This window comes from Astatotilapia calliptera, chromosome 23 (assembly GCF_964374335.1).
Source record: "Astatotilapia calliptera chromosome 23, fAstCal68.1, whole genome shotgun sequence".
NCBI classification, from domain to species: domain Eukaryota; kingdom Metazoa; phylum Chordata; class Actinopteri; order Cichliformes; family Cichlidae; genus Astatotilapia; species Astatotilapia calliptera.
Genome location: NC_137443.1, coordinates 16,608,398 through 16,623,271, shown reverse-complemented (window position 1 = coordinate 16,623,271; position 14,874 = coordinate 16,608,398). Strand labels below are relative to the sequence as shown.

At 46.5% G+C, this 14,874-nt stretch overlaps 1 protein-coding gene across 1 annotated transcript in view; it reads left to right on the top strand.

Annotated features, from left to right (window-relative positions):
- Positions 1-14,874, top strand: part of naaladl2 (N-acetylated alpha-linked acidic dipeptidase like 2) — a 480,620-nt gene that overhangs the window by 204,393 nt on the left and 261,353 nt on the right. Inside the window, exon 9 of the mRNA XM_080297617.1 lies at positions 2,531-2,663. Coding sequence (XP_080153743.1) covers positions 2,531-2,663 — 133 coding nt within the window. The remainder of the gene's footprint in view (positions 1-2,530; positions 2,664-14,874) is intronic.

Genomic DNA, 14,874 nt, shown 5'->3' with positions numbered 1-14,874 from the left:
TTTTTTATCTGCACCTCCTTAGCACAGTGACATCTCAATCCATTTGCTTCATGAGCAGTAACATTAGCAATACATTGATTTATTAGGGTTGTTTCTCCTTGGATGTCTGCCACATTCTCCTCAAAGCAGTTTTCCCATCAATAAGAAGATGACAGGGAAAATATATGTTCCAATCCAGTTAATTAAAACATAAACACATACTAACATGTTAATTACCCTGCTCATTAATATTGTTTCACTTTTCATTAAATCAAAATGAATTCTGTTGAAAAAAATGAAGGCAGCCTCTACAAGGACATAATCAGCAATGAAATTTAAAGTTAATGTAAATGTACTGGATCCATGCATTGCATTGATTACAGCGATACATAAATGCCAACCTTGACACTACATTGTGTAATGATTAGAATAAATTATGATCTGATAACATGAACTTGCAATACAGATCACTTAGTCACCATATTCATTGTTTTGATTCAGCGGCCAGAAGTCAGTGAATAACAAAACTCTTTGTGCATGCGTTGTGCATTAAACCAATCTAATCTGAACGAGATCATTAGGTTGGGTTAACAACATGAATATATTTTAATAAAAGGGAACTATTGAATTTTATTTAAATTACAGGTGTCAAAATTCTGCAGAAAATTGTGTGGATGTATTTGGGGGAATAATGCTTTTACTTTGAGTAAGGTAAAAGATCAAATTTGATGCTTAACTCAGTTTGGACAAAAATATATCTGTGCTTGTACATTTGTGCTTCAACATTTCCAGGAGTTAGATTTTTTTAAGCATTGTACTTTTAACATTCTGGAAAGCCAATGTGGTAAGACGTTTTTGTAAAGATGATCATTATCTATTTAGAGTCACTCACAGACTTGCATAACCTCAGACAGAATATACTTTTTCTCATTGTTATTCTGCTATAACTGAAGGAATACTTCTGTACTTAATTCCTTTGTTTCAGACATTACACAACTTTTTTATGTTAAGCTATTGATAAATGACAACATAATGAGGTATAACAGGAGTAAATGGAAGTTAGCAAGGGAAGGAGAGGAAATGTTTAAAGTCGGGTCACTGTGCTTCATCTTGCATTGGCTTGGTTAGACTTCTAAAAATCCATTAACTGAAACAGCTGTCACATGGGACCCCTTCAAGCAACAGGCTGCTGACCCATTTTTTCCTCTTCACCCATAGTTTGTGACAAATATGAGCATGTGTGTTTCATAATGTCTCTATGTACCAGTGGCTGAGAGAAATGATCACTCCTTACGTAGAAGTAGGGAAGGATGATTGATGAGAATTGTACTCTCACTAATGAGTGTGTGATGGTGACTGCAGGGCCTAATGTTACACATGCAGCTTCAGTCAAATTTGACACACACACACTGATGTGCTTATCAGTGTGTTTTAACTTATTTGGCTCCATTAACAGCAGCTAATTTTGGAAAGACATTGCTAATTGCATTATGGTCTTATTTCAGTATATTTTCCTACTGTTGCGTATTTATTCCTAAAATCTTTGATACCCAGTTATCATAAATTTGAGTTGAGTAAACATTTTTCAGCTTGTGTTCTTCTGATTTTGGTTTTCCACAATTTTTTCTGCTTTTATCATGGACTACAAACTGTGTGTATGTGTGCTGTACATGTGTTTTTGTGTGTGTGGGCATGTTTTGTAAGTGAATGGTCTTAGGAACAGTCACAGAACACATGCATAATTGAGAAACGAAAAGAACCATTAATTTGCATGACTTTCGTGTGTATAAAAAATACGTGTATTAAGGGATTTTCATTAAAAGAGGTTGATTTTTGAGTTTGTGTGTGTCTGTGTGTCCCTGAGTCCATGCCTGTGTTGTGTCCCTGTTTTCCAGTGAAGGACAGAGTTGTGATGAGAGTAGAGTGACCGTGGTTGGTGTCACATATTCAATAAAATAGTCATCTACGCTCATAAAAAACAAGGACACTACATCTTCCATGGACAACCATAAAATACTGTGCTACACAGTGGCAGCTGCAGCACACTTCATCTCTCTCAGAAACACTTCTGCATTATTATCAGTGAGGGTGACTACATAAACACAAGTGTAACCTTTGATCAACATGAAAATCAGAAACCCCCTCTCACTGTGTTAATTTTGCTCATATAATAAGAAATAAACTTCAAAAAAATTATTAAGAAATCATATCAAAAATCTTTTGGTGTATTGTTTTATTAGATCTAAATTTTGAGTTGTGACTAGTCTATACACTGATAAAGGAAGGAGATGAAGTACACCAAAACCATGTCAAAACAGCGTGCTTTACCATGATTTCACCCACAGTAATGTTTAATTCTCAATCTTGCTGAATTAATGCTTAATGTTCTGACTTATCACCATCTACTGCATGATAGTGAAGTAAATATTTACTTGAGACAGTGTTTATGAATAAAATAACTATAACGTTTACATGTCTTGTCTTAACAGTGATGGTATACACAGATATTTGCTATTTCTGTTTTCATCATTGAATCTTTGTGTTTGTCTAGCTATCCCTGCTGTCTGAGTTGGGTTTTGGAGGTGTTCTTCTTTACATTGACCCCTGTGATGGTCCCCCCAGTCGCCACACTTGGCATCAAGCCTTTAGAGTCACTTTAAACCCTGGAGGAAATCCTGCAATTGGTAAGTGAGCAATTTGTGTTTTTCATGTATATTTTTTTTTCCGAAAGTTAATTCAGTTTGAGCTTATTTTTATAGAACTACTTCACAACAACGGTAAAGGCATTTTATTTTCTAAGGTAAAAAAACAACAAAAAACAGGTTTAATTTTCTGTCAAAGATATTTCAAAATACAAACAAACAACTTTAGTAAAAAGTAATGCATTTCTCCAAATTAATCAAATGTAATTTGCTGAACAGTCTGACAATAACTGTCAGCTTGTTATGAAAGGGAGCTTTTTACCACTTAAAACACATATTCCTGCTATTCTTATCTAGCTAGATACTGATGATAAGTACACAAACTGCAAGCTTACGACATCTGCCTGCATGACCCCTCTGATGGGAAAGCAAAGAGAATGAGGGCATGTCATGGGGTGACATTATGTTCAGATTTACTGAGTATTTCAAAGTCATAGTCTGTGAGCAAAGCCAAGCTACAGCATGGAACAAATAAACCTGCTTAGCATTATTGTGTTAAAACCTACAAATTATATTTATTCAAAAAAACAACAAAAAAAAAAAACAACAATGACAACACATGGTTCAGTTAAAGCCCTGCCTTTAAGTAAAGCTCAGTTCAATAACACTTCTCTCTGGATACTGGTCAGTGCTTGAAAATTACCTTGATCTCTGGCAGAGGATTTAATATCTTTTCGACTCTATTCTACTGTATTTAAATCACTCTCCCCAGATGAATGACCTCTCTGACACTGTCTTGTCCCTACTTCCTGTTTTTCTGCCCGGTCTGGTCAATAGGGATATGTCATTACTGCTGAAGTATCTTTAGTCCTTGTAAGAGTCCCAGCACCACAGTGGCAAGACCCACTAGAGCCCCACCAGATGTCTGGGCTGCTGTGTGAGCATGTGTAAGAGTGTATATGTGAACGGGTGTGTTGAGCTGTATATAAGTGGAAGAGAGAGAGACAGATGCTGGCTGTCTGATCTCTCACCAATCGCAATGCTCTCAGGTCCCTTGTGCTAATGCAGCTCAGAAGAACAGAGGATGTGAAAGGACACCTCATTACTCATATAAACCATACTTTATTCAACTGCAAGAGTCTGCCAAGATTAATCTCTGTGTAATTAATGAAATTAATAATAATTTCATTAATTAAGTGAAATTAATAATAAGAAGTGTCATGTGAACATGTTACAACCACGATTTAAATATAAATTTAAGTACATTAATATGCTGATGTCTTCTTAATGTGTGATACTTTTTATTGTCACCGATTCTCAGCAGCGGTCATTTGTTTCCATTATGGGATTTGAAAGTTCATGATAGTACAATTGGAAAAAAAACCTGAACAAGTGTGGTTTGTTTGGGTGGGTTCACAGGGGGAAAAGCCCTTTATGTCTAAAAAGAAGAGTGCAGATGGCTCCGCTTTACCTAGGTGTGTCTGAACAAACCACAAGTGTCATGATTCGTTGTGTGGCAGGCAGGAGAAGGACCCAAGATGCAGACTCACAGACACGGGGATAAACTTAAAGATCACAGTTTTTGTACTGTTGCACCCAATGTGACCCAGTGTCCTATATTGAGATTCACAGCCAGCTAAACTCTCTCTTGCATCACTTCCTCCAAGGAACAGGCACGTGTTGTATTTGGACAGGATTTAATGCAAAAAAGTGTGAAACTGAAATGATACAGAATACAGAAATGTCACATAAACATTAGCTTGGGTTGAACTTAAGTGGACATATAAAACACATCAAAAGTTTCCAAATCACTTCAATAATGTCATATACCCTCTCTTAAAGGTAAACACAATTAAGAAACGTACTCATATTGCCACTCAAAGGGATTTAACGGAGTGGATGGCTTTGGATCGGAGGAAAACACACCATGTCTTGCTTCACTCATGAGCAAACACTTCCTATCACACTTCTTTTAGTGACTAATTGGCTCAACATAGCAAACTGTGCAAACCTGCGCCCCCTATAGGCCTGGAGAAATAACATACAAACAGTTCCAGTACACTCCCCGCCTGGCATTATTTTAAGATTGCCACTAGACCCTATTTACACATGAGACCAATCTCTCAGAAGAAGGATACAGTCCGAAATGGGTCTACAGAATGTCTTTGCAATCTTGTCGCGTGTCACCTTCACTTCCATCTTTCTGACAACTCCATCTCTGCTTGGAAGTGTCTTCACGATGACACCCATAGGCCACTCATTTCTTTTTAGTTGCTTGTCCTTCAGAAGAACAACGTCTCCTTCCTTCAAGTTTGGTTTGCTGCGCTGCCATTTCTGACGACCTTGGAGCATGTGGAGGTACTCCCTCTGCCACCTGGCCCAGAATGTGTCGGCAAGGGCTTGAACTCTCTTCCACTGCCGTGTATATATGTCGGCCTTGGTGAATTCCCCAGGTGGAGTTGGAATCGGATCGAACTTCTGGGTGAGCAGAGCTGAGGGGGTCAGGATTAAGGGAGCGTCTGGATCCGAGGAAACGGGTACAAGTGGCCTTGCGTTGATAATAGCCGTGACTTCCGCCATTAACGTTGTCAGGACCTCGTGAGTTAGAGTAGGGTTTCCTGCTTGTAGGAGCATTGAGTCCAGGATGCGTCGTGAGATGCCTATCATACGCTCCCAGGCGCCACCCATGTGAGATGAGTGAGGAGCATTAAACACCCAGGAACACCTCTGCTTGCGTAGGTAGTCATCCACACTTGTATCACCAGGTTTTGGGGAATGCAACTTTAGGTCCTTGGAGGCACCAATGAAATTGGTTCCGCAATCTAACCTCAACTGTTTGGCAGGGCCTCTGATTGCAAAGAACCTGCGAAGAGCATTGATGAAACTGGAAGAGCTGAGAGTTTCAATCACTTCAATATGAACAGCCCGTGTAGACATGCAAGTGAACAAGACTGCCCATCTCTTACTGTTTGCATGACCCCCTTTGGTGCGGCGTGTTGAAACCTCCCACGGTCCAAATACATCGAGGCCAACATAAGAGAATGGGGGGTCCGTCTGAAGGCGTTCGGCAGGTAAGTTAGACATGATTTGCTGCTCTGTTCTACCTTGAAGCTTTCTGTAGGTGACACATTTGTGGATTACACTGCTGATAGACCTCTTAGAACCAACTACCCATAAGCCACTTGCTCTCACAGCCCCCTCAGTGAAGTGTCTTCCTTGGTGCTGGGTGGCTTCATGGTGATGTCGAATGAGTAGTGTTGCAATGTGATGCTTCCCTGGTATCAGAAGAGGGTTAGCCTGATGACTCGGCAAGCCAGACTCTGCAAGTCGACCTCCTACTCGCAATAAGTTTTTGCCATCGACGATGGGATGAAGTTTGTGAAGAGCACTGTTGCGAGGTAAGTCTCGTTTCGCCATGATGCATTTTATTTCTTCTGCATAGGCTTCACGCTGGACACACCTGATGATTGTGTGCTCTGCTTCATATAACGCTTCATCTGTGAGACTAGCCTTACAAAGATGCCAGCCGCTACAGGCACCACCATCTTTAGACTTGAAACTGTGGGAGATGTGGCGAAGGTAGGCCACCGCTTGGACAAGGGAAGTCCATTTTGAGAATCTTTCAAAGCGTGATGAACCCAAGGCACCTGAGCAGTTGTGGTCACAAGCACATTGACGTTACGTCGAATTTCAATGTCCGACTCTGGATCGACGAGTTCAAATGGACCCTTTTCTGGGGAGAGAGTCTCGTGATTGAGAAGAAATGCTGGGCCGTACAACCATGAAGTACCAGAGAGTTTGTCTGCTGGTACAGACCGAGAGCCATGATCGGCAGGATTGTGTTCTGATGGGACGTATCTCCATTGATCTGGTAGGGAAGACTGCTTGATTCTCTGTACACGATTGTTCACATATACATAGAATCTTCTGTTTTGATTGTTAATGTATCCTAACACCACTTTACTGTCAGTGTAGAATGTTGTCTTGTCAATCTTTACGTTTAGTTCTACTGTGAGAAGCTCTGACATCTCCACAGCAAGCACTGCAGCGCACAGCTCTAATCGAGGAATGGTCGGTTCTGGTACAGGAGCTAGTTTGGCCTTACCCATAACGAATCCGACCTCACTGTGCCTATCTTCATGTGTGACCTTCAGGTAAGCTACCGCAGCGATGGCTTTCACTGAAGCGTCTGAGAAAACACAAAGTTCGATGAATGTGGCTTGTGAGATGGAGAACGTGACGTAGGGGCGGGGAATGTGCAGGTTTGTGAGACTTCGTAGCGAGTCATGCCACCTTCTCCAGCCGTCGTACATGTCTTGGGGTAAGGAACTGTCCCACTCAAGGTTGCCGCTGGAGAGCTCTCTGAGAAGAAGTCTGCCTTTGATGGTTACAGGTGCAAGCAAACCAAGAGGGTCAAACAAGCTGTTCACTGTTGAGAGTGAACAGCGAGTGAAGGGTTTTTGCTCTTGTGGAACGTGGAATGTGAACGTGTCTGTTGTGGGGTTCCAACTTACCCCCAAGCTGCGCTGGACTGGAAGCTCATCTGTTGTTAAATCGAGATCTTTGATATCTTTGGCCCTATCCTCAGGGGGGAATGCACTCACCACTTCCACTTTATTGGAAGCAATCTTGTGGAGACGTAGATTTGAGAGGGCAAGCATTTTCTGAGTTCTCTGTAGGACATCAACAGCCTCAGCTGCAGTTGGGAAAGACTTTAATGCATCATCGACATAGAAGTTGTGCTCTACGAAGTCTCGGGCATCAGTTCCATACTCGCTTTCTGCTTCCCTTGCTGCCAGTCTCAGCCCGTAAATTGCCACTGCAGGGGAAGGACTGTTACCAAAGACATGCACCCTCATTCTGTAGTCTACTACGTCTTTGCCAAGGTCGTTGTCTTTGTACCAAAGAAAGCGAAGGTAGTCTCTGTGGTCTTCTTGGACCACAAAGCAGTAGAACATTTGTTCAATGTCAGCTGTGACTGCGACTGGCTCTTTCCTGAAGCGAAGCAGCACACCCAAAAGTGTGTTGTTCAGGTCCGGGCCAGAAAGCAGCACCTCATTGAGGCACACTCCATCAAACTGTGCACTCGAATCAAACACAACGCGTATCTTCCCTGGCTTTTGGGGATGGTACACACCAAAAATGGGGAGATACCAGTTCTCTTTGTCTCTATTGGGAGGTGGTGCGAGCTCTGCATGTTGGTTATCTAGCATTTTCTGCATGAATTCCACAAAATGTGTTTTCATTTCTGGTTTCTTGTCGAGCGTATGTCGTAACGACATCAGCCGTTGGTAGGCGTAGGACCGGTAATCCGGGAGTTTGCGTCTGGGGGTTCGGAACGGGAGTGGTGCAACCCAGCTGTTTGTATTGTCCTTGAAGAAGCCTGCCATCTTTTTCAAAAAGATTACATCTTCAGCTGAATGAGCAAGGTGGTTGTCGTTGCTGGTGTGACAAAACACAGAGTCTCCCAAATTCTCAGCCGTGGGCTTTTGGTGTGAGAGAGCAGATGGCGGTTGACTGGAGATGGCTTTGGTTTGGCTCAGACTGAAGTCCTCCTTTACACTAAGGTGACTGTCGCAGGGAGTGAGATAGCTTGGGCGCCCATTGTCCAATACATAGGTTTTCAGAACATTCACTTTACTTGGCTTGTGGGCATTACCAAGACACACATCGCCAATGATAACCCAGCCCAGGTCAAGCTTCTGTGCAAATGGGTCATTATCTCTGCCATTGATTTGCTCCCTCACTTTGTGAACTCTCAGAAGGTTGCGTCCTATCAGCAACAGAATGTCTGCACTTGGGTCGAGAGGCGGTATTTGAGCAGCTATTGCTTTCAGGTGTGGGTGGTGTAAAGCAGCTTCTGCAGTTGGCACCTCTTCCCTGTTGTTGGGGATGGCATTGCACTCAATGAGCGCGGGGAGAGGGAAACTCATTTTTCCATCTAATGACTCAACCATGTAGCCACATGCTCTTCTACCAGTCGTGTGTGTTACACCACTACAAGTTTTCAGCATGTATGGTTCAGGTGTGGTTTGTATGTTAAATATGTCAAAAAACTCTGTCTTTGCAAGTGACTGGTTACTTTGATCGTCAATTATTGCATACATCCTTCTGGCGTTGTCTCGCTGACCCTTGGGATAGACTTGCACTAAGCAAACTATAGAACAGGATCTCCCTGTGATTTTATTTCCACATACCTCTGTGCATGTGGCAGTAACATCCGGGTCTTGTGGATTTGCTTGCTCCCCGCCGTGCACTTCAGGAGATGAAGGAGGTCTGAGCATTTGAAGTGTTGGGGCAGGATGAAGAGCTGCCAGGTGTTTCTCACTATTGCACTCTTCACACTTAATCATGACTGTACAGTCTTTGGCTTGGTGGCCGGTGGAAGCAAGGCAGCGGTAACAAATGCTATTGTCTCTGAGGAACCTCTTCCTCTGCTCAAGCAGCATAGCTCTAAAGCCCCTGCATCTTTTGAGTGGGTGGGGTTTGTGATGTATGGGGCACTGTTTTTCAATGTCTTCGTCTGCTTTTTTTACCTTTGATCCCTCTGATGATATGTCCATCTTGTGCACTGTAACCGATGACCTTTGGTTGTGGTTACTTAAATGGTTTTTCTTTTCTGTAGCTGGACATGTGGTTGGCATAGGAAAGAGTCGTGTTGAAAGGTGTGGTAAAGCTTGGATCATTCCTTGCTTTTGCTTGACGTTTCACAAATTCGACAAAGAATGAGAATGGTGGGAAGCTAACATTGTGGTCTTCTTTAAACTTTGACCCTACCATTGTCCACTTCTCTTGAAGATGGAAGGGCAGCTTCTCCACAATTGGATGTACTCCCCTAGCTGTGTCGAGGTAACTTAAACCAGGCAAATAACCATCTAGCTTTGCAGCTTGGAGTTCACACAGCAGATCTGATAGGTCGCGAAGCTTGTGTGGTTCTTTACTGGAGAGCTTTGGAAAGTCTCGTATTCGGGCAAACAGGGAGTTTTCTATTGCTTCTGGTGAGCCGTAACATTCCTCTAGTCTCAACCATATCATGTTCAGACCGGCAGGTGGATGCTTTATGTTGACTGCTTTTAATCTCTTGGCGTGTTCAGAAGACTCTGGGCCTAACCACTTAATGAGTAGGTTGATTTCTTCAGTGGCTGTTAGACCAAGGTCCCTAACAGTGCTCTGGAATGTGGCTTTCCAACTAAGGTAATTTTCTGGCTTGTCGTCAAATTTAGACAGCCCTCCAGTTATTAGCTGACTCTTGGCTAAGAATCTGGCGAGGTCGCTTGCTATGGTGTCTGCATTATCATTTGAGCTTAATCCGTGCTGCAGTTGTAATGCATCGTGGAGAGTCTGTGGACTTACATCTCTTTGTAGTCGTCTCTCTGCCCCATCTTGTGGCATGAATGAGTACTGCACTGGCTCTTGTTTGGGACAAAGAGGTGTGTACATTACTGGTTGTTTGGATTGTTCATTCTGATATTTACTGTCATCATGGTGAGATGTAATGTCTGGAACCAGGTCAGTGTGGCTGTGTTTATTTATGTATTCACTCACTTTTTGCTCTGGGGTTACTTGTAGGGGTGACAATGGCCACTCTTCCCCTGATTCAGCTTTGTCAAATTGAGCTGCTGCTGACTCCATTACCTCTGCTTTAGCCAAGGCTGCATCTGCTTCCTTTTGGAGGTTGATTACATCCAGAGTTGCTTCTAGACGGGCCTTTTCTACTTTAATGTTCATCTCCTTCTCAGCGTAAGCTAATCTGGCTTTTGCTGCTTGAGCTTCTGCTTGTGCCCGCGCTGCTGCCATACTGGCTCGGGTTGATGCTGACGACCTGCTTGAACATGCTGCAGATGATCTAACAGTCAGTTTTCCTGAAGACTTTGAGGACCTTCTTGAGCGAGTGGACCTTGCTTCCTCGTCATTTTGACCTTCAGCCTCTGATTTCTCCATGTTAGAGTAGAACTGTCACTCGACGTCCCTCGCAGAGCGCTATGATTTCACTGTACTGTTGCACCCAATGTGACCCAGTGTCCTATATTGAGATTCACAGCCAGCTAAACTCTCTCTTGCATCACTTCCTCCAAGGAACAGGCACGTGTTGTATTTGGACAGGATTTAATGCAAAAAAGTGTGAAACTGAAATGATACAGAATACAGAAATGTCACATAAACATTAGCTTGGGTTGAACTTAAGTGGACATATAAAACACATCAAAAGTTTCCAAATCACTTCAATAATGTCATATACCCTCTCTTAAAGGTAAACACAATTAAGAAACTTACTCATATTGCCACTCAAAGGGATTTAACGGAGTGGATGGCTTTGGATCGGAGGAAAACACACCATGTCTTGCTTCACTTATGAGCAAACACTTCCTATCACACTTCTTTTAGTGACTAATTGGCTCAACATAGCAAACTGTGCAAACCTGCGCCCCCTATAGGCCTGGAGAAATAACATACAAACAGTTCCAGTACAGTTTTAATGCTGGCTTAAAGGTGAAACACAAAACAGTACTGAACTAAACTGGAAAAACTAAACATGAGATGTACCAGGAACCACGGGGAGAATAACACACAACATGAGGGAGAACGCGACGCCGAACAGAGGAAGACGCAGACAGAAATAGAGGGTTAACGAGGAAAGTGGGAACACACGGGGAACACAGCTGACACAGATAACCATAACGAGACAGGGCGGGGTGAATATAACACTGACGGGAGACGGGCAGAGTCCAACAGGAAGTACACAGAGGTTCAGACAGGAGGAGAGAGCACGGGGAGAACACAGACATAACAGGCTGGGGAAAACATGGAATAAAACACGAAAGGGGACAAGGGCTCATGAATACATAGAGGGGCACACAGGGGGTGAGAGTCACAAAGGGAAAGCACACAGGGAACAACATAACAGGGCAACTCAGGAAACAGAACCTAAACAGGGAACTGAATACAAAAATACAAGAGAACTAAGAATACTGGGCCAACACGGCCCAGGACCATGACATCACCCCCCCCCACAAGGGCTGGCTCCAGACAGCCCAAACACAGGAAAACAAAAACCAAACAGAAAACGACCCAGGGCGGGCGGCGGGGGCCCAGGACGGAGGGCTCGGAACAAAAAACAAAAACGAACAACAGAAAACACAGGAGCACAAGACCATAGTTCAAATAAAGTTCAGGGGGCCGACCCAGAGCCCACCGGCACAAAAGTTCACGGGTCACACGGTCGGGGGGCCGACCGGGCGGGTGGCACAGGTGACAGAGCTGGTCCGGAGCCCGGCCGAGCGGAAGGCAATGGCGGCGACGAAGGAGACGACGGAGCAGTTCAAGGGGCCGGCCGCGCGGAAGGCAGCGGCGGCGGCGAAGGAGACGACTGAGCAGTTCAGGGGGCCGGCCGCGCGGAAGGCAGCGGCGGTGGCGAAGGAGACGACGGAGCAGTTCGGGGGGCCGGCCGCACGGAAGGCAGCGGCGGCTCTCCAGTGTCAGGCGTACTGGCCGAGGCCCGGTGGGCACAGGACCAGTCGAGGCGGGAGACTCTGAGGCTGGGCCAGACGAGGACGAAGACTCTGAGGCTGGGCCAGACGAGGACGAAGACTCTGAGGCCGCTGAGGCTGAGGCTGGGCCAGACGAGGACGAAGACTCTGAGGCCGCTGAGGCTGAGGCTGGGCCAGACGGAGCTGCAGAGGCTGATGGAGGCTGAACGGGCCCCTCGGACCCTCCAGCGGAGACAGGAGGCTGAACGGGCCCCTCGGACCCTCCAGCGGAGACAGGAGGCTGAACGGGCCCCTCGGACCCTCCAGCTGACGTGACGCGAAGCGGTGGCGTCGCCGCAGGGTGCCGGATAGGCACACCTGGGAGTCCAACAGCAGACGCAGGACAAACAGTTATGAAGGCCCCTGGCTGGACTAGGAGCTGAGGAAACACAGGCTGCTGAGGCACAAACCCAGAGAGAGAGAGAGCAGGTAAAAAACAGTCTATAGGGCTTAACATCTTAACACAAGAAACCATGAAGTGGACAGTGGTAGGGACCACCAGTTCTGAGCCAGCAATCATTAGGTTCCCAAAGTCCGCACCAGTCCAAAGTGGCTCAGAGGTTACTAGCCCAGTCTGTGTAGTCCTAGGAGAGGTCAACATAAGCTGGTTGGACTCAACCGGTGGTAGTGTGCGGCTCAGAGGAGCTGGTTCGACCATACGGAAAACAAGAACCACCACTCGATCCACAAAAACAAAGCTTAGATCATTAGGAGCTGACTCCTGGAAAAACAGTAAATGCACAGACATGGACCTAACCAATGGCACCGTGGTAGCATGACTGTGGTGTGTTGGATGGATGTGTTTGTTGGAACCCGTACCCGCAGTGATCTGTGGCTTCAGAGTGCTAACCCTATTGAGTGGAGAGACAGATACAGGTGAAACGGTACGTGAACCATTAACTGAAGCAGGTGACACTTCAGGCTGAGAGAGGGTGGTTACGACATTGTCCGGGGCCAAAACCCTATCTAGTGACGAGTTCATAGAGGCAGGAGAAAATGGTGTCACATAAAGCCTGACCCCAGCTTCCATCTCCTGAGTGGTGGTTATGGTGCTGGAGCAAAACAGTTCAGAACCACCTGGTTTATTACCTATGGGGAGACAGGAGACGTGTTGTGACATTACAGTGTCCTGGTCACCATGATCTGCTGTTATGTGTGCATCTTGGTAACATGCTAGGGATTCATGACCAGTGTTCACAGTCTCTGGTTCGTGAAAAGCAAGTGTAGCTGGGCACACCGGAGCACTAGCTATGCTTTTGTTGCCTTCATTCAGTGACCCATGGAGGAGCAGGGCCGGCTCAGGAGGGAAGAGAGAAACCACAGGCAACTCAGATTTAGTTGGAACTGCAGACACGGAAAGAGACACCAAAGGAAACACCTCCCTACCATTATTAAAACCAAAGGCAGTGGGAAACCTTGTCAGTCTGTGAATCGAGTCTGTGGTCCCTGCCGGGTTGAGTGAAGCGGGAGCGGAACTGTCTCTGGCCTGCGGCTCGGTGAATGGCTCATTGCTAGCCACCTCACCGGCTAAGTCCGTAGCCTCCTCACATGCCTTCCGCTCAGAGGTAACTTGGAGCGACTGGACAGTTTCACTCACCTCCGAGCGTCGGGCGATGCGGTGGCGACGCGAACGCCGTTTTCTTTTGGCCGTGGGCCCCGTAGACGTGGGAGAAGGAGGCTCCTGAGGCGTCGCAGCGGCTGAGGAGGCGGTAGTAAGCGGAGTGGCAGGCGGGAGTCCCAGGCAACTCCGGGGGCCCCCAAGGGCTAGCCGTGTCCCGCGGAAAACCTCATCGTAGGGGGGAGCGAGCCATGGCTCCTCTCGTAGCTCTTCCTCCAGTTGCGCGCATACGGCGCGCTGCCGCTCCTCGAGGTCGGAATCCGCGCCCCCCACAGCCACCTCGTGTTGCTCAGTGGAGGGCAGAACGGGCCGTGGCGGTGCGCGACAACGGCGGGAACGCCGTTTCCTCTTAGGGGCGGCCGTGGGCTCAGCCTGGCCTTCCGTGGCGACCGGCTCCTCGCCCTCAGACCACATCCGTGCCAGGCAGGAAGCAGGAGACGAGTAGCCCGATCGCGGCGGCGAGGGTGGGTGGTCGGTCTGTGGTGGGACAGCTGACGAGAGCTCCTCCTCAGTGATAAGCCAGGGCTTCCAACGGAGCTCGTCCTCCCGATACGCCCGTAACACCTGCTGCCGCTCCTCTTCACCGAAGTCGCTGGCCTCTGGCATCTCCGTGCGCCACGTAGTGTAGACAGGCGGTGGCGAAGATGTAGAAGCCGATGAGAAGCGAACAGGCGGCGTAACGGTGGTGAGTCCCATGGTCCCGATCCTGACCGTTTCCGGTTCTTTCTGGGACAGCTGCCCCGGGCGGATGCCCACAGCGGACACAAGAAAGTCCCGGATGTGGGGGCACAGCGCGCCGAATAGCCACGGGAGCCCGGACACCATCCACTGAAGACGGACGGCTACGGTCTCCCGGTATTCGCCTCTAGGCAGCGTCGCCCATTCCTCACAGTGGTATTCCACCGTGGAGACCAAGTCTTCCTGGAGGTCCGCGGAGGGGTTGTGAGCTGCTGGGTCCAGTTCGGGGTCGCGTTCTTCTGTCATGATTCGTTGTGTGGCAGGCAGGAGAAGGACCCAAGATGCAGACTCACAGACACGGGGATAAACTTAAAGATCACAGTTTTAATGCTGGCTTAAAGGTGAAACACAAAACAGTACTGAACTAAAC